At 43.4% G+C, this 24,139-nt stretch overlaps 1 protein-coding gene across 12 annotated transcripts in view; it reads left to right on the top strand.

The window, feature by feature from the left end:
* The window catches only part of afdna (afadin, adherens junction formation factor a), a 348,820-nt gene that overhangs the window by 279,804 nt on the left and 44,877 nt on the right, over window positions 1-24,139 (top strand). For 11 of the 12 annotated variants that reach the window (XM_060916383.1, XM_060916384.1, XM_060916386.1 and 8 more), the window contains 7 exons: window positions 2,909-2,974; window positions 3,066-3,139; window positions 7,205-7,323; window positions 10,529-10,720; window positions 10,837-10,925; window positions 15,953-16,141; window positions 21,106-22,200. In XM_060916383.1, coding sequence (XP_060772366.1) covers window positions 2,909-2,974; window positions 3,066-3,139; window positions 7,205-7,323; window positions 10,529-10,720; window positions 10,837-10,925; window positions 15,953-16,141; window positions 21,106-22,200 — 1,824 coding nt within the window. The remainder of the gene's footprint in view (window positions 1-2,908; window positions 2,975-3,065; window positions 3,140-7,204; window positions 7,324-10,528; window positions 10,721-10,836; window positions 10,926-15,952; window positions 16,142-21,105; window positions 22,201-24,139) is intronic. The other variant, XM_060916385.1, reaches the window with a different exon arrangement.

The raw sequence follows: 24,139 nt of genomic DNA, 5'->3' as shown, positions 1-24,139 counted from the left end.
AAACTGTTTTCCAAACGAAGTATTGCACAAAAACGAGTTTAAATGATGATTACTGCCTACTTTTTTTTAAACTTTCCTGATCGCTATCAAAACAAAACTTCCGGCTTGATTACGTCAGCGTTCGAAAGAGGGCGCGTGCGTCTTTTGACAGCGTTGGCAGATGTTACGAAGGCATATTTATTCCTTTCTTTGACATCGCATGCCATGTGCCAGAACCACCACCACAACGTTTATGATGTTGTGACTCTGCTGGGCGCCTGGTGGACAGCAGTGAACCAGCACTTTCACTTTATATCACGACTGTATAGTTACCATCCAATATTATCGCACGTAAGAGCTAATCGATATCGATCCGCGGTAGGTTTAGATCATCTCAAGCTAAGGAAAGATGCTCTTAATTGCTATTGAACTGTACAATAATTGTTTACTATGGAATCAATTTTGTGCCAAAATGTTCATACAATACTTTTGAAATATCAAACAAAAACGACAAATCAAAATACAAAAAAAAGTCAATTTTTTTTAGACTGGCAAACAAATTATTTGTGTAATCGTGCAAAATATCAGTCTATTAATCTTCAGAAACCTTTTATTTTTGTTCCGCGTCTTTCTCGGTTTTGTTTGACGTAATTTATTTTGATTGCGATTCCAGCTTTCTCGTTTGCGCTCCCTGACTTTTTGCTTGCAGTTTTGGCACAAACTTGACGTGTGGGCGGGCTGTCCAGGAATGCATTCCCATTGGCTAACTTGTGTTTGACTGACAGCTGCGCTCAGCCATTCCCTACTCGGATTCTGGCGGACTGTTTGACGAGTGACCGATCCATTGACGGTAAACAAGGATGGAGTGGACTTCAGTGGCGACTATGATATTGAATTAATTCAACAAAGTGTAAGTGCGGGACAGATGTGTTGTATGTGTTGTAGTAGTGCACATTATGCAGGTGTTTCGTGGCAAGTCAAATGTTAGCCTTGGCTCCACTACCCAATATAATAGCTGTCTTGCTAACGTTAAACACGCCTGCATAATGTGCACTACTGCAACACATACGTCCCGTACTTACCCTTTGTTGAATTAATTCAATATCATAGTCGCCACTGAAGTCCACTCCATCCTTGTTTACCGTCAATGGATCGGTCACTCGTCAAACAGTCCGCCAGAATCCGAGTAGGAAATGGCCGCAACAGCCTCCGGGGGAATCGCTGAGCGTACGTAGCTGTCAGTCAAACACAAGTTAGCCAATGGGAATGCATTCCTGGACAGCCCACCCACACGTGAAGTTTGTGCCAAAACTGCAAGCAAAAAGTCAGGGAGCGCAAACGAGAAAGCTGGAATCGCAACCAAAATAAATTACGTCAAACAAAACTGAGAAAGACGCGGAACAAAAATAAAAGGTTTCTGCAGAGTAATAGACTGATATTTTGCACGATTACACGAATAATTTGTTTGCCAGTCGAAAAAAAATTGACTTTTTTTTTTTTTTTTAAATTTTGATTTATCGTTTTTGTTTGATATTTCAAAAGTATTGTATGAACATTTTGGCACAAAATTGATTCCATAGTTTACACGAGTGTGCGGAGTAAGAAATCGTTCAGCTTAAAAAAAAAAAAGCCAATGATGTTTAGAAAACGCTTTTTATCAGTATTTTCTGCAAAACGTGTTAGTAAATAATCCCACGTTTGTTTTTTCAGAAGCAAACTAAAACGAAGCACTGGATAAAAACCCGTCTGTCTTATGTAAATAAAGATACAGGGGGCATTGTGGCTCAGGTGGCTAAGGCACCGTACCATAAATCCGGGGACCCGGGTTCGATTCCGACCCGAGGTCATTTCCCGATCCCTCCCCGTCTCTCTCTCCCACTCATTTCCTGTCCTGTCTCTACACTGTCCTATCCAATAAAGGTGAAAAAAGCCCAAAAAAAAATCTTAAAAAAAAAAATAAAGATACAGATTTTGTTGTGTTTATGAGATCCGTTGCCTTCACTTACAACCAGGTTCTCGGTGGTTGTACACGGACGTCGTTCGTATGCACGTCAAAAATCCTGTCGACGCATTACTATATTCTTTTAAGTCTGGAGATCGGCTGTTCATGAAACAGTCTTTAATACATCTTTAAAGATGATACACGGGGCAACTAATTAGGGCAACAACCAACCAATCAGAGCCATGATTTCAGTGATGGCACGCAAAATGACAAATCCAGACGTTTGACGGAATCGGATGATTCCTCTGATCCTGCCGATGAAGCGTGTGGTGCGACGTTTCATCAGTTTCCCTCTTACAGCTTTCATTCCTGCGTACTGTAACGTTATAAAAGCGCACCGTTCGCACCCCTCACACCCGTGCCGTTCAGGTGTGGACGCTATTCAGCGCGATGATCAGGAAGCGGACACGAAGCCTCGAATCGCGTTTAACGCCGTTCTGGCAGCATCCAGGGGGATTTCACGTGGCGGCGGCGACTTGCAATGACGAATCCAGGCTACTGGCACAACAGACATGACATAAAAGGGAGTCGTAAAAGTAAAGCAAAGCCTTGTGAGGCTCCGAGGCGGAGCGACGTTACCGTGCCGCTATAACATTCCTGCGTTTTGGGCAGGAAATGGCGTCACGCCCGCCGAATTCAGCATCTCAAGGAGCTCGTTGTCAGACGTGGACGTGTAAGGAGAGGGGGAGAATCGTGTAATGTTGGCGGGGAGGAGATCTTCATGACTGCACCACAAAAGCTCGCTTTCATCTGGTGACCAATAATCTGGGCTCCCTTTGTCGTCCTGGTGTCTTTCGCGAGTTTCGAGAGCGTAGCGTTTCACACTGGAATCCATTATGGGAACGGGAATGTAGGGGAAATTCGGTCTTCCTTTTCTAATCGCTCGCGCGTGTGTGTGTGTGTGTGTGTGTGTGTGTGTTTTAATAGGGTGCTGGACAGGAGAAACTTGGCATTTACATCAAGTCTGTCGTCAAAGGAGGAGCTGCAGACATGGTGAGGACATAAATATACAAAGCATGAGCTCAGTGGAGCCAACGATGGGTTTATGTCATGCCGGTAAAATAACACTGTGTGTGTTTTTCAGGACGGCCGTCTGGCTGCTGGAGATCAGTTGCTCAGCGTGGACGGGAGAAGTCTAGTCGGACTCTCTCAGGAGAGGTACTTTCATAACCCTTTTTTTTTTTTTTTAAGCTGGATTTCTGAAAGTTAAAGCTAAGCATGTAATATCCGGTGTCTCTGGTGGATAAATAAGGGATAAAACAAAACACTTGGGGGTATGCTGTTCTCGGAAAATAATCAACATAATAACAGGTGGTGAAATGAAAGTTGGTTATTTTCTAGGGCTGTAACAATATGCGTATCGAAATCGCGATACGCAGAGCCACGATCCGTGTCGCGATACAAGAAGGCAGAATCGCGGTACACCCTTTCAAACTTCTCCTCAGCCCAAAAACAGATGCGCTTCCAAACTTCAATTTATGAATACTTTACTTTTTATTTAAATTACATTTTAAATTACTTTTATTTTTTATATCTATTAGTAAGTCGTTTTTTCGCCGACCTGCGACAATCTTCTGCAAGTCACGCATCGTCCGCACTCGCCACTGGCAGAGCATTCATTTCTTTTAAGCGGTCGCCATTCTGGTTGTGACGCGGGGAGCGAATCTGTAAACAAGCAGCTCATTGGCTGGCTAGGTGTGCCACAAGCCAATCACAATCACTTGACCGGAAAGGCATGCAGTGTTGCCAGATTGGGCGGTTTTAGGTGCTTTTTGGCTGGTTTTGAACATATTTTGGGGTGGAAAACGTTACAGTATCTGGCAACACTGAAGGCATGTCTGCTTGGGCGGAAGCCTTCTGCGGCAGTTACATTTTGACACGCGAGCAACGTTTCACCATAAAAATTCTGTAATTTCCATCTGTTTTCAGCAATCACAGAAAATCATTGGCCCTATGAGAGTGAGACAGTGAGAGAGCCACCCCCCCCCCCCCCCCCAAAAAAAATCTTAACGGATTTACACGATTTGGAAAAATGACTTTTTCAGAACCGAAAAAAACAGAGCTTCCGGCTCAACAGTATTATTTTGAGAAATAAAACAATCTTTGGATATACATTTGTTCATTTTTGCATACATATTACTCATTCTCTGCAGTGGTCTGAATTATTTGTTATTAAATAGTTAATGTAAGTAAGTAAATGTTAATAAGTCAAATTTACTACTTTAAAAAAACATTTTAAAAAAATCGTGGGTGTATCGAATCGTGGGTCAAAAATCGCGATACGAATCGAATCGTGAGTTGGGTGTATCGTTACAGCCCTATTATTTTCCTATTCCAGGAAGTCCTCTTGTTGTTTTATTCCTCCGACTCCACAGCAATCTGATCATCATTACAACATTTTATTCCTTGAAGAACGACACGTCGCGCTTTTCATCTGTTTAACGTTGCCGGATGTCTGCCGTATTCTGTTCGTAAGGTGATGGCAAGCTTACTTGAAGTCGAGTCTCCTTGCATTTCAAGCGTCGACTCCGTCGTCAACTCTGTGATCGCTATAGACCCTTTTCACTCACGTGACCTTCGTAAACGCGACCGCCATTTTGGACATGAAGAAATAACGGTTTATGGCACAGACCTTTTCGGTTCTCGCTCATCTAGCTGCTACAATGACTGCTTAGACTGCAACAATAATACCTAACACACATTTAAGTATCCGCCGTAAAGACGTGAAACTCGTCGAGTGACGAGTGCGTTCATTGATAAGCTAACACAATCTAAAAGTAGACATACCATCACACTGCCCTGGCGCTGTGTACAGTTTACCTTCTATGGTTTGTGCACTCACTATTTGCCATTACTTTCTCCAACCCAGTGTTCGAACTATGCCGATATTTTCGGGGGGTCCCTTTTTTTTCCCTTGGGGGGTGTGTGCTTGCGCTTGTCTCAGAGCGCGGATCTCCAAACACATGAGAAGCCTATCTTACACACACATCACGCGGACTCCACACACGCATCGCGTCTGAAGTCATAACTCATCAGGGGAAATCGTGTCCGCATTGGCATGTTCAAAAAACAACCTCGCGTCAACAATGATACCACACGCAAGAAAAAAAAAAAAACAGTCAGGCTACTCAACACATCTGATCCACAGCAGCACCAAAGCATCACTGGAAATCATGTCAACAACCAATCTTCCATTTCAACACGCGTCAACAAACAAATGGCACCACAAACATGAACGAATCGGTCAGGCTACCGATTCCAAACCCACAGCAGACGAATAATTAACTGCATCTTACCTTAAAGCAGAATCGACCACAAAGGAAGTGTGTTGGCACTGTTGGCACACTTCCTTTCTACTAGTTTGTGTCCCCAACCTGGCAGCAGCAGTCGTTGTCATATCGGTTTATTTTATCTTTGATGTAAACACAACACTTCGGATATGCAAATGCTTCCCGTTACACACGATTGCTATGTCAATAAACATCATTTTGCCAATATTTTCAAGACCATCCATCTTCTCCGTCGGTCAGCATCTGTTGGGATCCGATAAAATGATAAATCTTGCCTTGTGTGTTGATGGTTACTACATCCAGGTGCACAACAATATAACGGCATGATGGAAGTCTTGCTGAAAGTAAAAACTTCCTTTGATGGCTATATTCCTTTCGACGCTTCGCCGTCGTTCCTCGTTGTTGGCTGCGGTAGACTACTGGTAGTTCATGTCCAAAATGGCGGCCGTGTTTGTCGTGACGTCACGTGGGAAGGGTCTATAGCCGGGCAATCTGTTAACAGAATTGACACCTCCCGCCATTTTGTGTCTGGACTCCACGTTCTAACGTCAAACTAGCGACCATGTGGCACGTATTAAAACAGAATGTTACGGATTTTAATCGTATTGTTGTTTTTTTTTGAGAAAATGAGCGCGAGGTTCGCTCCAATATCACAACAGAGTTGACGAATCATTAATGTGCTGTTGGTGTAAAATCCTCAACATTTTGTTCAAATTACTGAGCGAAGAAACAGAACTCTCTCTCTCCATCACTGCCTTTCTGAAGTTTCCCGCCACAGGAAGTGACATCACTTGTTGCAGTTGTCATGTGAATTATTATTATTATTAAGTCTTTGTGGATTTTATGCACTTTTATAACAGAGTTGACGAGAACATTGGGCCGGATTAAAAAATATATATATATTTTTTATGACTGAAATTTCACATAATACAGAAAATAGACTTTCTATGCAGTTGCTTTTATAACAGTGAATAGAATAAGCTCGAAAAAAACAGATCGTTAGACTGAATCACTTTTTGAGTTGAATCAGGAGTCGAAGCCAGACAGTAATGTGGGGGGAGGGGTGGGAGTCATTTAGCTAAATGTTTTATGGATAAATTGGGTCGAAAACGTACATCAAGCATCGCTGTTGGTGAAAGTTTGTCGTTCCTGTTCAAAACTGATTCCATAAAGATTTCTTTTGTGGAAAATTGTGGAAAAGGTTCATCTTGGCAAAACGTACCCCGAATTCTAGAATGACCCGCATATACCGTAGTTACACGCGTTTTACAATCAGCTTATGTGGCAAATCTCTGCGCAAGCTGTTACTATGGAAACAATAACGTATTAGAACGAGCACATTGATATTAACCTGTGATTTATAGAAACGTAACACGTCCTGACCAATCAGAATTCAGGAGCACAGCGAATGAACATGAAGACAAAAAGGGGGGGAAAAAAAAAGTTTAAATATATACACGCCCATCTGAGGTTTGTTAATGAACTTGTTCCTAAATTAAAACATCCCTCGTCCTGATGTCAGCCCTTTAGCTTCGGCGCTGCTCTTCCCGTCATTCCAGGGGAAAAAAAAAAACAGTGTGTTCTGAACCAGAGCTGCTCGGTTTAGTAAAATACTCATTTGTCTGTCAATAAAATCTAGTTTTGTCCCGTCGCAGTTATAATTACGAAGGGAAAAAAAACCCCAAGCAAGTTCATTGAAGTTTCAGACGGAGGATTTGTGTCCGATTCAAAGCAGATGGTGTTTACGCTTTTCTAATCGTGTTTGAAGTTATAAATCTGAGGAATGTGACGCTCGACGCCAGCGTGGTTTCGTCGGTTTGACATTCTGCCAGAAGTAAAGCGCGAGGTCTTGTAGAAACATCTCCACAGGGATCCGGGAGCGCTTTGTCGGCGTGGCTCTGTTGCCGAGACGTGTTTGTGTGTTTGTCGGCAGGGCGGCGGAGCTGATGACCCGAACAGGCTCGGTGGTGACTCTGGAGGTGGCCAAACAGGGGGCCATTTACCACGGCCTGGCCACGCTGCTCAACCAGCCGTCTCCCATGATGCCCCGGGGTAAGAAGAGTACAGCTTTAACTTTTCAGTTATACGGAATCACTCTGAGGGTGAGGTGTTCAGTGTTTTGCAAAAAAGTATTCATCCCCCTTGGTGTTTGTCCTGTTTTGTCGCATTACAAACTGGAATTGAAATGGACTTTTGGAGGGTTAGCACCATTTGATTTACACAACATGCCGACCACTTTAAAGGTGAAAAGTGTTTTATTGTGACACAAACAATAACTAAGATGAAAAAAACAGAAATCTGGAGTGTGCGTAAGTATTCCCCCCCCCCCCCCCCCCCCCCCCCCAAGTCAATACTTTGTAGAGCTGCAATTCCAGCTGCAAGTCTCTTGGGATGTGTCTCTATTAGCTGAGCACATCGAGCCACTGGGATTTTTGCCCGTTCCTCAAGGCAAAACTGCTCCACACACACACACACCCGTAAATGGGTTGTATAACCTGATTTTTTTTTTTTTTTTTTTGTTCTTACACTGAAAAATATCTTAAATATAAACTAGGCTTTTTTGTTGTTCATTTCAAGCTTCAATTTTAAAGGAGAACTGAAGTCATTTTTAAACTTGCTTTATTTCTTAATTAGCGTGTTATTCAATTACGTGTTCGGGTTTAGTAACCTTATATCGTGACTCATATTGGCAACTAATTGCAATTAAATATTACACTTATCGGCCTGTTCGGTTTTTAGCCGTGTTGAATTTAGTTTGTTTGGTCCACGGCAGGCGTCGCTTATCCACGCGATCTTCACGAGACTTGTGCAAGACTTCGAAACGTGAAGCGTTTTCCAAACGAAGTATTGCACGAGTTTAAATGACGATTACTGCCTACTTTTTTCAAACTTTTCTGATCGCTATCAAAACAAACAAAACTTCCGGCTTGATTACGTCAGCGTTCGAAAGAGGGCGCGCGCGTCTTTTGACAACGTTAGCAGATGTCGGTCACTTTGATTTCCGCTGTACGTTTTACTTCCGTCCTACGATGTCTCGCACAGGTCTCGACGAATCTCGTTTACGGCCGTCGCTTTGACATATGGACTGATGTATTACAGAGCATATTTCAAACACTCGTAACTTGCTCTAGCAGCGACAAAATAGCGATCAAAAATGCATTCCGATATTTAATAAAATGAGAGAAATAGAATTTTGATGGTAAAAAATTTGCCTTAAGTTCTCCTTTATTCGGAAACAAATTTTCAATGTCGAGAATACGAATGTTGCTTGAAAACAAATTTGAAGCTTGAAACGTGCCTGAGAACAAGCTGCATAATCCTGCGCTTTATTTACTGTATAATAATCAAAGAATAAGAACTTTTCGAGCCATTTGACGTCATTTCAAGATATTTGTACTTGCTCTCTCCACCCCCTAGTGGCGCTACAGTGTCAGTGTTGCAGGTCAGAATTGTAGATCAGATGGAATTTTTCAACCGAGGTTCGAGTTTTTAAACCCAGTTCATAATTTACTGCTTTTATATCTAGTGTTCAGATTCGGGAAGACTTTTGTATTTTAAACTACTTGATAATGTAATAAGACTGGACTCATTCATAAATTCAAAATATGTGTCACTGGTCTAGTGGTTAAGATGTTGGGTTAAGAAACAGAAGGGTCTGAGTTTGAATCCTGGTTAAGGATGAAAAAAGATGTGTAAAAAAAAATGCTAATTAGACAGACAGATGAGGAAATTCTTGGGTTTCAACGTGACGTCACATCCGCCTCGTTAGTTATTCAGAACTTTAGCTGGTGGTCTACCAGAGCTCAGTTGACAAAGCGTTTGTACGGAGAAGGTGCATCGCTCGTGTGAAAAATTCCGTACGCTCGTGTTTGTAGCGAATCGATCAAACCGTGAAACTGATAAAGTTTCTTCAGGGTTCGACGTGAACTAATAAAAAAGGCTGAACGAACACAGGATTTCACAAAAAGACGTGGAGAAAGGCGGCTTTTCAGTGAAATCGAAGGGAGCCGAGTCGAAGCGTGCTGGAGTTTGCGGCGATCACTTGGTGAAAGGTTTGTATTTCCCTCTCAGCTCTGTCCTTAGTGTTTTCCAAGCACTTTTCTTGCTATGTGTCGTTATTTTACGCTACTTTTTTTAGTCCCGAAGCGCTAAAGCTGATTCTCCAGCTGTTTCTTGTTTCCTCCTCACAAAGTCCATATGCATGAAGGTCGCGACAAAATTCTTCCCCAGCCGTACAGTTACAATGCGCCGTGATCACGTCTTCTCCGTCTTGTGTAACTAAGATCCAGGTCTTTAAAGGGGTTTCTGATGATCTTTGTGAATGATTTAGCGGAGAGATAAGAGCCAAGACGAGTGAGAATCAAGCCAGCGGTTGGTTTGTTTGCGCTTCGTTGTAAAGACGCGAATGAAAAGCTTATACAAAACAATCCAGGATTCATTGGGCAGCGACTTGATAGCGAGGTCCTTTACCCAGCCACGTACAAAAAAGTTGTACGCCTCCGTACTCTTCCACGCTTTCATCTGTTCTGCGGTGTAGAAGGACGTCTGCAACACCAGATAGTTCGAGATGTCGGGGAACTCGACTGAATCGTATGATAAATCAAATCCTTCTTTCCATTGCACATAGCGATCTTCTGAATCTATCTAAAGCCAGCAGCGGCTTCTAGATTACGAGCGTACTCTGATTAGTTGTTTGCGCTACGGCAGCCGTTTTGGCTTGCTCGCCCACCAGCTGTTTTACCAGAAGTGAAATCGCGAAGAGAAGTCACGTGACTGAAACCCAAGAATACTCAGTAGGTGTGGACGGAAGAAAGAGAGAGTAAAGAAGTGATGGAAAATCCCTTTTAAGAATCGTAGTTAATCCACAGTTTTACCGAGGTTGGAAATCATGAATTAGGTTAAAAGTTTTAGCCCAGGTCCAAAAAAAAAAAAAGAGAGAGCGAGAGAGAGAAAATTAATGACTGGGGAAAAAGCATCTGATGGGGTTTTGTTTTTTTCTCCCCAGTCTGATGTTTGATTATTCAGATGTATTAAATTATTCTGATTTCTGGGAAGCTGATGATGGCAGAATTCTGGATTGATGAAGTGAGATTTAAATAAATCCACATGCTGATTTATTAAAAATGCATTTATGCTTTTTATGAGACCGTACGTTCAAACCAACGCTCGTGTTTATCCACAGAATAAAGCTGACTTGTGTATTTGAGCTCTTCCTGACAGTTTTCCCTCATGCACACGTCCCCGTTTCCCTCCTCAGCAGCAGACCGGGGCCGTATGGATAAAGGCAAAGCCAGGCCCAAGAGCGAAGGCTTCGAGCTCTACAACAACTCCGTGCAGAACGGCTCTCCCGAGAGCCCGCAGGGGAACTGGGACTCGTACCCCGAGCAGAAAAGGGACGAGAGGCTGCTGAAGAACCGCGCAGATCACCGCTCCAGCCCCAACGTGGCCAGTGAGTGTCCAAACACGCTAGATAGGACAGGATTAGAACCGAGAAGCTGTACGATGGCTATCAAACACGGGTTAGTTTTTGAAAGTGAAACCTGGATTGTTTTTGCCTTGTTGCAGATCAAGCCCAGAGTCCAGGGGGAAAGCCCGTGTATCCAGGAGCGCCAGGAAAAATCACCTCCGTCTCCACGGGCAACCTGTGTCCTGATGTGAGTGAACACCGTTAAACACGGTCATCTAGAAGTCGTCATTTAACCCGACTCAGAAAGTCGACGTTTAAAGCGTTAATGACCGAGTCTGATTATATCGAGTAGTGTTTGTCAGAAGTCACATTTTACTTTCATTTTAAAGGAGAACTGAAGGCAAAATTTTTTATCATCAAAATGCTATTTATCTCATTTTATTAAATATCGGAATGCATGTTTGATCGCTATTTTGTCGCTGCTGTAGCAAGTTACGAGTGTTTGAAATATGCTCTGTAATATATCAGTCCATATGTCAAAGCGACGGCCGTAAACGAGATTCGTCGAGACCTGTGCGAGACATCGTAGGACGGAAGTAAAACGTACGGCGGAAATCAAAATGACCGACATCTGCCAACATTGTCAAAAGACGCTCGCCCTCTTTTGAACGCTGACGTAATCAAGCTGGAAGTTGTGTTTGTTTTGATAGCGATCAGGAAAGTTTGTAAAAAGTCAGCCATAATCGTCATTTAAACTCGTTTTTGTGCAATACTTCGTTTGGAAAACAGTTTTCAAAATGGCGGCGCTGACACTTCATGTTTCGAAGTCTCGCACAAGTCTCATGAAGATCGCGCGGATAAGCGACGCCTGCCGTGGACCAAACGAACTAAATTCAACACGGCTAAAAACCAAACAGGCCGATAAGTATAATATTTAACTGCAATTAATTGCCAATACGAGTCACGATATAAGGTTACTAAAACCGAAAACATCATTGAATAACATGTTAAGAAATAAAGCAAGTTTAAAAATGACTTCGGTTCTCCTTTAAAGTGATAGTCTTACGAAAATGATATCATAAACTCCCAGGTTTTCTGTGCGAGATGCGTATACTCAAATAGGTTGTAAAGTTCACCGGTAAATAAAAAACGCACACGTTTTCGCTTTATTTATCCAGACGTCCTAGCAATCTTTACAAGGGCAATGATTGATGTAGATTGGGGAAAACAAACAATATCGTATCAAGCCTTCTAAGTGACGATATTAAACAGTGCTGTAAGATTTCCCAGTTTAAATCTAAATTCCTTTAAAGTCGTTTCAATGCACAAGATTCAAATTTCTGTATCCTTGCATTATTGTAATAATTTTTTTTTATCAATTTGTTTCACTTAGTTTAAAGGGGAAACGAAGTCATTTTTAAACTTGCTTTATTTCTTAATTAGCGTGTTATTCAATGACGTTTTCGGTTTTAGTAACCTTATATCGTGACTCGTATTGGCAACTAATTGCAATTAAATATTATACTTATCGGCCTATTCGGTTTTTAGCCGTGTCGAATTTAGTTCGTTTGGTCCACGGCAGGCGTCGCTTATCCGCGCGATCTTCACGAGACTTGTGCGAGACTTCGAAACGTGACGCGTCAGCCAGGTGTCAGTGCCGCCATTTTGAAAACTGTTTTCCAAACGAAGTATTGCACAAAAACGAGTTTAAATGACGATTACTGCCTACTTTTTTCAAACTTTCCTGATCGCTATCAAAACAAAACTTCTGGCTTGATTACGTCAGCGTTCGAAAGAGGGCGCGCACGTCTTTTGACAACGTTGGCAGATGTCGGTCGCTTTGATTTTTTCGCTGTACGTTTTACTTCCGTCCTCCGATGTCTCGCACAGGTCTCAACGAATCTCATTTACGGCCGTTGCTTTGACATATGGACTAATATATTACAGAGCATATTTCAAACACTCATCACTTGCTACAGCAGCGATAAAATAGCGATCAAAAATGCATTCCGATATTTAATAAAATGATATAGAATTTTGATGATTAAAAAAATGCCTTCAGTTCCCCTTTAAATATTTCGTTTTTAAACTTTCTCAATCTTGTAGCATGTCGTTAGTCTTTACAGGACCTTCTTGAAAATCACTTTGGTGAAGAAGCATCCTGTTAAAATATCACTAAATAATAAAAAAAAAAATATTGGACTCCTACACTGAACTAGAGAGCGAAGATCATCAAGATGATCCACGGAAACACAAAAGCAGAGCTCACGAGTTAACAGCACGAGGCCGCTTCCCTGGCCATGCAGTTACAGTGAGCCGCGATCACTTCAGTCCTGTTTCATCAATCCCCAGGTCTTTAACGGGGTTTCTCTGGATCTTTGTGAATGATTTATCTGGAAGAGAAGAGCAGGGAGGATTGAGAATTGAGCGCTTTTTTTTTTTATACATGATACAAAAACTTGTAGCGTCCTAGGAAACGCCCCAAAGACACGTACAAAAAGCCCAGAAATTCCTACTTACTTGGGCATAAACAATACAGGATTTCTCTCCAGATCTTTAACCCTCTGGGGTCGAGAGCTTCACCAGTGAAGCTCGGCAGGTTTAGAATGAGTAGGTCAAGTATTTACATAAATATCTTCACTAGTTTTTCATCACACAAGCATGATAAACATATTGACTGAAGCTTTATACTTTACGCTTTCCTATGTGCCCGCTGCCAAATAATAATATAGTTTTTAAATGACCTAAATTAGATGAAACATAAAACGTGTCACCTTCCTCAGTCACGTCGGAGTGCTGAGCGCCCACTTACACATTCATAAAAGACTGTTCACATGGTAACGTCATGATAATCACTTTCACTCTTTCGGTTTCGATTGGTTTATCTTTCGCGGTGGGAACGCCCACCGTAAACAGGATCGAATCTGTCAGAAATAGTTTAGGCTATTTGGAGGTAAAACTCGTTTCGAGATGGCACGCAGATTTTATGCGCTTCGAATGATTCAGGACAGCGATTCAATTCATGATTCATTTCAGGACAGTGATTCAATTTCAGTACAGCAGTTCAATTCATGATTCAAATCAGGACAGTGATTCGATTCATGGTTCAGGATAGTGATTCAATTCATGATTCAGGACAGTGATTCATTTCATGATTCAGGACAGTGATTCAGTTCATGATTCAGGACAGTGATTCAATTTCATCACAGTGATTCAATTCATGATTCAGTACAGTGATTCAATTTCAGGACAGTGATTCAGTTCATGATTCAGGACAGTGATTCAATTCATGATTCAGGACAGTGATTTGATTCATGATTCAGGACAGTGATTCAATTTCATCACAGTGATTCAATTCATGATTCAGCACAGTGATTCAATTTCAGCACAGTGATTCAATTTATAGGCTCCAGCTTGCCTGCGACCCTGTAGAACAGGATAAGCGGCTACAGATAATGGATGATTTCAATTCATGATTCAGGACAGCGATTCAGTTCAATCTTGAGAACTGCGACACTGATGATGAGCTTTGTTTTTTTTTTAAAATGACTCGATCTGGCTGAAGATCAGCTCAAATAAATGTAAATATTTCTCCTATTTCTGATGAGCAGATGGGTTGATGCGTGCACTGTAGTGCCTACACAGAAAAAATGAGCAATTTTTCCAGAGTTAAGTGTTTTCCTCAAAAACAGTTAATTTTGCTCTACTTCGAGTTTAGAGTGTAAAATTTGGGGTTGGAGCAAAATGACAGAGTAATTGTGTAACAGAGTTGGTTGTGGCTCTGAACTGAGTAAAATAGTACAAGAGTTCATTTCAAGACGCACTGAATCGAGTCAAATACCAAAATAAAGTCCAATACCAGATCAATGAAGCCGTTGTAAAAAGCAGTTTTAGAACACTGTTGGAATGTGTGAAAAAACATGACCTTACCCATTGGGACTTGACCTGATGGGATTAAGAGTTGACAGTGGGAGAGGCTTTCACTCTTTTCATTGAATGGAATGGAAATTTTTACCCGTCTCATTGAATACCCCTCCGACTGCCAACCCTTTATCTCAAAACAATAGGACATAATTTTTTTAATGACCAGTTAATTGTCCAAATCAATGGAGCAGATTTAAGTTTTTGTGCTTGATCCATTCCCAATACTGGACAGAATCATCTCAAGGGATGAAAACGGTTCGACACAATGGGTAATGCTTTATCACACATTCCAACACAGCGCAGAGATATTATTGTAGCTGAACACAAAAAAGTCATATGACTTTGAAAATACTGTTTAGATTTGTTGAAATTGACGACAAAATCATTAGAGTGCCAGAAAATACTCTCAGACCCCAGAGGGTTAACTCAGCCACATATAAAAAGTTGTACGCGTCCGTGCTCTTCCGGGTTTTCATCCGTTTGTCCGTGTAGAAGGATGTCTGCAGCACCAGGTAGTTTGAGATGTCGGGGAACTCAAGGATGGATGATTTTCTAATTCTTTACTCGTGTGTAAGGATCTATCCCATCGCAAAGAGCAACTTTCTAAAGGTATATATTTGGATATACTGTAGTCAGAGACGGTTTCACTCGCTCTTTACATAACAGCTGCTAAATCGGTTTGCCCGACCACGACTTCATTCAAACGTGCAACCAGAAGTCACGTGACTGAATGCAGCCTATTGCCTGCTTGTGTACGAAAGCTCAATTTGTGATGTCACAAAACTGCTTTTGACCAATCGAATCCAGTATGCAAATTAGCACTGGCTACATCTCTAACTCTAGCTACAATTAATGAGCACCTTTAAATTAGTCCTTCGTTTGCATAATGGAGGGTGCAATTATTTTTGTATCCACTTAAAGAGGTCCTTAAGTTTGAGAACCCCTGCCCTCGCGGCGATTCAAACAATCTAATTGGCTGGTTTTTATGTGATCGTCTTTTTGTGTGGTGATTGTGTTAAACATGGAGCTCGAAGGAAATTCGCTGGAGCTGTTTTCAATCGAAGCGTCATATTTGGAAATCCTCTCGTTAATTGACCAGAAAGCCGTATTAGGATCCGTCGAAAACAAAGGCATCGATGTTGTAATCAAGTTTCCAACCACTGTGTCTGATTAAACACACACACACACACACACACACTGGTTTCTGTGAGCAGAGCAGCCATTATTCACTCTGTAACCAAAACACTACAGGAAGTGTTGGGTTTTTGCCCGTGGAGCCATCTGGATCATAGCTGCATCTTCAAAGCCCAACTTGTAATCAGCATTAAACTGTTCTGTCATCCTTATTAGGAGGAGCCGTCCCCGCCCCGTCCCGAGGCGTACCCCATCCCCACGCAGACGTACCCCAGGGACTACTTCACCTTCCCAGCCTCCAAATCTCAGGACAGGATGGGGCCTGGACCCGGGCAGGTGTGGCAGGGCGACGAGCCGGAGCCTCTTCCTCCCATGGACGAGCATCACCATAGCATGGCTATGCAGGTTAGCCAGGACAACATGTGCACACGTGTGTCCGACATATCCCTATATGATCCCGATATGAATAACAGTCGTGGTACGAGTATTTGTTTCTAAGGAAAGCTTGCAAAGCAGAAATGTTCACGGGGTATCCGATTGAAGCTGGAGAGGCGTGTTAGAAGCTCGAGGTTGTGAAACAAAAACCATGCGGTGCTGTATGTTTACATTTACAGCAATTTATTTATTCATAATATACTTTTTTTGAAAGTATTACAAATGGATTAAAGACATGAGGAGGATTAAAAATGAGAATCCAGCGCACACCCCCCCCCTCTCTCTCGTTGAGACCGTGCTTTAATACTCAAGTCCAACTCGTGCCCTAATTTTAAGGACTCCGTGACTCGACTTGGATTTGAGCCCTGATGACTTGGATTTTTTTCTTTATTTTTTGTAGCGTGTCGTCATAATTTGGCGCAAGACATTTACAGTGGGGCAAAAAAGTATTTAGTCAGTCACCAATTGTGCAAGTTCTCCCACTTAAAAAGATGAGAGGCGCCTGTAATTTTCATCATAGGTATACCTCAACTATGAGAGACAGAATGAGGAAAAAAAAATCCAGAAAATCACATTGTCTGATTTTTAAAGAATTTATTTGCAAATTATGGTGGAAAATAAGTATTTGGTCAATAACAAAAGTTCATCTCAATACTTTGTTATATACCCTTTGTTGGCAATGACAGAGGTCAAACGTTTTCTGTAAGTCTTCACAAGGTTTTCACACACTGTTGCTGGTATTTTGGCCCATTCCTCCATGCAGATCTCCTCTAGAGCAGTGATGTTTTGGGGCTGTCGCTGGGCAACACGGACTTTCAACTCCCTCCAAAGATTTTCTATGGGGTTGAGATCTGGAGACTGGCTAGGCCACTCCAGGACCTTGAAATGCTTCTTACGAAGCCACTCCTTCGTTGCCCGGGCGGTGTGTTTGGGATCATTGTCATGCTGAAAGACCCAGCCACGTTTCATCTTCAATGCCCTTGCTGACGGAAGGAGGTTTTCACTCAAAATCTCACGATACATGGCCCCATTCATTCTTTCCTTTACACGGATCAGTCGTCCTGGTCCCTTTGCAGAAAAACAGCCCCAAAGCATGATGTTTCCACCCCCATGCTTCACAGTAGGTATGGTGTTCTTTGGATGCAACTCAGCATTCTTTCTCCTCCAAACACAACAAGTTGAGTTTTTACCAAAAAGTTCTATTTTGGTTTCATCTGACCATATGACATTCTCCCAATCCTCTTCTGGATCATCCAAGTGCTCTCTAGCAAACTTCAGACGGGCCTGGACATGTACTGGCTTAAGCAGGGGGACACGTCTGGCACTGCAGGATTTGAGTCCCTGGCGGCGTAGTGTGTTACTGATGGTAGCCTTTGTTACTTTGGTCCCAGCTCTCTGCAGGTCATTCACTAGGTCCCCCCGTGTGGTTCTGGGATTTTTGCTCACCGTTCTTGTGATCATTTTGACCCCACGGGGTGAGATCTTGCGTGGAGCCCCAGATCGAGGGAGATTATCAGTGGTCTTGTATGTCTTCCATTTTCTAATAATTGCTCCCACAGTTGATTTCTTCACACCAAGCTGCTTACCTATTGCAGATTCAGTCTTCCCAGCCTGGTGCAGGTCTACAATTTTGTTTCTGGTGTCCTTTGACAGCTCTTTGGTCTTGGCCATAGTGGAGTTTGGAGTGTGACTGTTTGAGGTTGTGGACAGGTGTCTTTTATACTGATAACGAGTTCAAACAGGTGCCATTAATACAGGTAACGAGTGGAGGACAGAGGAGCCTCTTAAAGAAGTTGTTACAGGTCTGTGAGAGCCAGAAATCTTGCTTGTTTGTAGGTGACCAAATACTTATTTTACCGAGGAATTTACCAATTAATTCATTAAAAATCCTACAATGTGATTTCCTGGATTCTTTCCCCCCATTCTGTCTCTCGTATGGCCCTTTTCCACTACCCTTTTTCAGCTCGCTTCAGCTCACTTCAGCCCGACACGGCTCGCGTTTCGACTACCAAAAACCAGCACGACTCAGCTCGCTTCAGCCCTGCTTAGCCCCTAAAACTCGCACTGTTTTGGAGTGGGGCTGAAGCGAGCCAAACCGAGCTGAGTGAGGCTGGGGGCGTGAGCAGACACTCCCCTGTGCACTGATTGGTGAGGAGGAGTGTCCTCACATGCCCACACACGCCCCGCGAGCGCGCTGGGATCTGTAAACACCGTAAACCCGGAAGAAGAATTACGAGGATTATGAAGCCTTATGCGCCTCGCCTCATCTATACGCTCTTGCCAGTATCTGTTGGCGTTGTCGGTGACAACAAGCCACAGCACCAAGACCAGCAACACTAACGACCCCATGTCCTCCATGTTTATTGTTTACTATTCGGGTCGTGAGACTACCGCTTAAAAGCTCACTGATGTCACTGTTTGCGCTGCTTAACGACATCACGTGACGTCCACCCACTTTCGCTAACTCCACCCAATGTGTCCACCCACTTCCAGCCAGCACGGTTCACCGCGGTTGTAGTCGAAATGCACTCCAACAGCCCCACTCAGCCCGACTCAGCCGCGTTTGTAGTGGAAAAGCGGCAATAGTTGAAGTGTACCTATGATGAAAATTACAGGCCTCTCTCATCTTTTTAAGTGGGAGAACTTGCACAATTGGTGGCTGACTAAATACTTTTTTGCCCCACTGTATATCTACATTAGGGCTGCTCGATTATGGAAAAAATTATAATCATGATTATTTCAGTCAATATTGAAATCACGATTATTCAAACGATTTTTTGAAACAATGCATTTATTCAGCATTTCTCTTTAAAACAAAAAAAAACCTCTGTTATTGATCATTTACGTTCACCTTTCTTTCAAACTGAAAATAAATATAGTCTAGAAAAACTTAAGTTTGCGATGTATAAAACAAAAAAAATATTCTTTTGACATAAGACAGAGAAAAACAAATGTGCACAGGCTGCACGTCTTTGGCTAAGTAATATCTGATGGCTGCTGTGAGTGCGTTGTGCCTCTCCGAACTCGTGTCATACGGAGTGGCTGCATTGTCTTGCTGGTTGTGGCGGCATCGGCTTTATCTTTTTGTTTGTTTTTTATTGTTTCGTCGTGAATAACTTTATGGCTCAGTTTCAGGTGGTTGAAGAGGTTTGTAGTGTTCCCAAGAGGCGCAGATACTACCTTACTGCAAATCTTACACACGATGCGCTTCTGTTCCATGTCAGATTCTTCGAATCCAAAGTGATCCCATATTACAGACGTTTTTCGTCCCTTTTTGTCGACCAACCGATTCCGCCCTCCTTCTGTCATCTTGCGAGCCTACCTCGCGCCAAACAATTCACAATCTCTCCTCCTTTCAGCTGCGTGAGTGGAGAGCCATAGAGACACACACACTGCTCCCGCCGCGTGAGTGAGTGTTGTCGGCAAGTCTGTGCATGGCCCTGCGGGAAGGAAATGTATTGCGTGTGCGCGTCCCCGACAAATGGCAAAATAATCGAAATCGTGATCAAAATTCGATTAATTGCACAGCCCTAATCTACATTCATTTTTATACTAATTTTGTGCAAGAGTGTCACACCTGCACACCTTGGCGCATGCGTCAGATAGACTCCGGACAGTGCGTGCGCGCCAAGCGGACTCTCGCACGCGCCGTATACGACTCGCACCCACACAGGATTAAGGCGCAACCAGCGTGCCGATCTGAAAACTGTGAAAAAACACTTACTTTGCGAAGTATTGACTTGTGTTGCTGACTCATTACCGAGCCTTATTTCCTTGTTTGGTTTCCTGATCCCTGATTCTCGTCTTTGATTCCGCCGAGTCTGCGATAGCCTGTTTGTGCCCGTTTTACGATTTTGCCTGCCGTTCTGGATTGTTTCCCGTCTTCGCTTGTATTAATAAACACACCTTCTGCGCTTGCATCCGTCTCCCAACCATCTCTGACCGAATACTTGACACTCCCTGATAAAGAGAAGCACATTCACCTGTTCAGGGACAAACTAACGTTAACGTCGCTGAAATAGCCACCGTCAAACGGTGCGGCTGGAGGCTTGTTCTCGACTCGGACTCGACATTTTTTTTTTTAACGACTCGGACTTGAACACCGGGGACTCAAGATCGGACTTGAGGTTTAGCGACGCGACTACAATACGGGTTGAGACAGATTATGAACTCGAGTGATGTATCTTTTAGGGCCACGCCCACTTAAGCATTTTCAAGTCATGGGAAACACCTAGGAACTTGTGTATTCTGTATAGGATCAGATAGACATCGAGGCACGACCTAATCCTTTTCACCCTGTAAACTCAGTCTGCTTAATCGGTCTGTTTTATCTTTATTTAAACAAGGGAATTGGGTCGAGATCCAGTCCTGCAAATGAACCTAGCCACAAATCCAGCGGAGTCTGCTCAGCGTGTGTTGGATTTCCTGTCCGTATATACCGTAAGACCAGAGTAGGATAGGTTTGAAAAATGTTCGTAAAATGTTTCAGATACATAATTTTTGGTGTTAAAATATAAATTTTTTTTTTTTTTCATGTTTGACTGTTTCTTTTATCGCCATCACGTGGCATCCGCCATCCGTCCTCAATTCACAAAAATCGCGACCCCTCCCTGAGTTTTCAATGGATTTTGATTGATTGTTTTCTTCGGAAGATCGAATCAGCCTGCACAAACGTTACTCCGTGGTTTTGTGATCGCTCCAGCCGCGCTGACGCTCTGGTTTTGTGGATTGTTGCGATGCGTACTTTTCCTACTCCTCACGATAAGGCCGTGACTTGTATCCAGGGAAAGGAGTTCCTTAAAAAAAAAAGACTCCAGTTTCTTGTTACTCGATTAGATTTTTTTTTGTGTGTGTTTGAGCTTGAAAATTAAAAACAAAAAGCCTTGTATTGAGATTTAGTCTGATTTTGTGTGTGTATGTGTTTTTTGTGCCAGCGGGTAGCACGCTCTCAGGAGGACCTGTGTGACGTGCCCACGAGATACCCCGCCGAGCGAATGCGACAGGACGAGTTGCTCCACCTGCAGCAGCAGGATGCAGACTACCAGCATCCAGACTATCGTGGTGGTGGAGATCCTTGGAACCACCACGTCTCCTCCTCAGTGGAGTCCAGCACCTCCAGCCAGGAGCACCTCAACAACTACTCCTCCTCCTCCAGCAAATCCCAGAGCAACCACAAGAGTGGCGCTGGCCGCTGGAAGACCCCCGGAGCACCCCATCCCGGCCCGGTGAGCGTGTCCCAACCCTCTCGTACAGACCTGCCTCTGCCGCCTCCTCCGCCTCCACCGGCGCACTTCGACTACGATCCGCAGGGTGACATACCCCTCCCCCCTCCTCCCTCGGTCACCCAGCAGCAGGCCGCGGCCGACCGGAAGAAACGGGAGGAGCAGCAGCGCTGGTATGAGAAGGAGAAGGCGCGGCTGGAGGAGGAGCGCGAGAGGAAGAGGAGGGAGCAGGAGAGGAAGCTGGGACAGATCCGCAACCCTGCCATGCCTCCACCCATCCTGCACAACAGCAGCCAGCCCCCGCCGCAACAGATCCCCCAGCCCTACCTGCCCCCGGCTCAGCCTCCCCAAATGCAACTTCCCCGCCCTGAGAAGCTGCCTGCTCTTCCCCGAGCTCCTCCTCCTCCCACTCTTCAGGACACGGTGATCCGGGACCTGCAGCCTCAGCAGCAGCCGCGCACCATCGAGAGGCGCGACCTGCAGTACATCACCATCAGCAAAGAGGAGCTGTCTGCGGCAGACAGCCTGTCTCCGGACCCGTGGAAGAGGGACGCCAGGGAGAAGCTGGAGAAGCAGCAGCAGCTGCACATCGTCGACCTGCTCGACAAGGAGATCCAGGAGCTGCAGGCCAAGCAGGAGCGCACGGCCGAGGAGAGCGACCGCCTGCGCAAGCTCATGCTGGAGTGGCAGTTCCAGAAGAGGCTCCAGGAGTCCAAGCAGAGCGAGGAGGACGAGGAGGAGGAGGACGACGAAGACGTCGACACGGTGCTGATCATGCAGAGGCTGGAAGCTGAGAAGAGAGCACGGGTGAGGCGCTGTAGGACACGCTCGTCCTTTACAGTCGTCAGGGAAGAGATTAGGCACGAGAGACCATGTCTGTCGTCTCTTAGACAGTTTAGTGACAGACGCCGTTTTTAGATGCGTTCCTGAGATGAGGGAGAAATGATATCGGGGCACGTGCACACTAAAAAGGCGCTCGCCGTCTGAAATGTCGCTCGTTTTCATTTGGGAATAAATTCATCATTGTGACCTACGGGCCCGGTCCCACAACACCGATAACCGATAAGGATACATTTTAATCCGGATGGATCACGGGTGCTAATAATTTACGGATTGTTCGCGGACGTTTCGGTTTATTTCATGCGTCACGGATTAAAAAAAAATTAAGAAGAAAATTAAACGTTTGGACCCAAGTTCATAATTAAAATACAGGGATGAGAATTTTCCGCCGATCGGCGGATTTCTGATTTTTTCAGACCAAAATGATCGTTTTTGAGCGTGCGCGCGCGCAATATTAAGGTCTGCATCACGCATCTTAGAACGTGCGCGCGTGAGGGAGACTGTGTGCAGTGTTGCCAGATACTGCTAATGTTTTCCATCCCAAAATATGTTCCAAACCCGCCAAAATGCACTTAAAACCGCCCAGTGTGGCAACACTGCCTGTGTGCTTGTTCATGTAGCGCATGCCAGACAAAGAGCATCCTGATTGGGTTACTCAGCAAAATAAGCCAATCAGCTTTCAGTGTGGGCGGGCTTTTATCTCTTTTCTCGAGGACTGGAGTTTTCAGCTGAGTCAGTGCAGCCTACAGGATCGGCATGGCAGAGAGAGCACGCGCGCCCCAAAAAACCAAAGCACAAAACCCACTTCAGCTCAGATTACACAAAAGAATCTCCCTGTCTAATAATAATATCCCTGTCTAATAATCATCTCCCTGTCTAATAGTAATAATCTCCCTGTCTAATAATAATATCCCTGTCTAATAATCTCCCTGTCTAATAATAATAATCCCTGTCTAATAATCTCCCTGTCTAATAATAATCTCCCTGTCTAATAATAATCTCCCTGTCTAATAATAATCTCCCTGTCTAATAATAATAATCCCTGTCTAATAATCTCCCTGTCTAATAATAATCTCCCTGTCTAATAATCATCTCCCTGTCTAATAATCTCCCTGTCTAATAATAATAATCCCTGTCTAATAATCTCCCTGTCTAATAATAATCTCCCTGTCTAATAATAATATCCCTTTCTAATAATCTCCCTGTCTAATAATAATATGCCTGTCTAATAATCATCTCCCTGTCTAATAGTAATAATCCCTGTCTAATAATCTCCGTCTAATAATAATCTCCCTGTCTAATAATAATCTCCCTGTCTAATAATCATCTCCCTGTCTAATAATCATCTCCCTGTTTAATAATCTCCCTGTCTAATAATAATAATCCCTGTCTAATAATCTCCCTGTCTAATAATAATCTCCCTGTCTAATAATAATATCCCTGTCTAATAATCTCCCTGTCTAATAATAATATGCCTGTCTAATAATCATCTCCCTGTCTAATAGTAATAATCTCCCTGTCTAATAATAATAATCCCTGTCTAATAGTAATAATCTCCCTGTCTAATAATCATCTCCCTGTCTAATAGTAATAATCTCCCTGTCTAATAATAATAATCCCTGTCTAATAATCTCCCTGTCTAATAATAATCTCCCTGTCTAATAATAATAATCCCTGTCTAATAATCTCCCTGTCTAATAATAATCTCCCTGTCTAATAGTAATAATCTCCCTGTCTAATAATAATCTCCCTGTCTAATAATAATAATCCCTGTCTAATAATCTCCCTGTCTAATAATCATCTCCCTGTCTAATAGTAATAATCTCCCTGTCTAATAATAATAATCTCCCTGTCTAATAGTAATAATCTCCCTGTCTAATAATCATCTCCCTGTCTAATAGTAATA

Source organism: Neoarius graeffei, chromosome 3, assembly GCF_027579695.1.
Source record: "Neoarius graeffei isolate fNeoGra1 chromosome 3, fNeoGra1.pri, whole genome shotgun sequence".
Taxonomy (NCBI): domain Eukaryota; kingdom Metazoa; phylum Chordata; class Actinopteri; order Siluriformes; family Ariidae; genus Neoarius; species Neoarius graeffei.
Note: the sequence above shows the minus strand (reverse complement) of the source record. Positions and strands in the feature narration are given on the sequence as shown.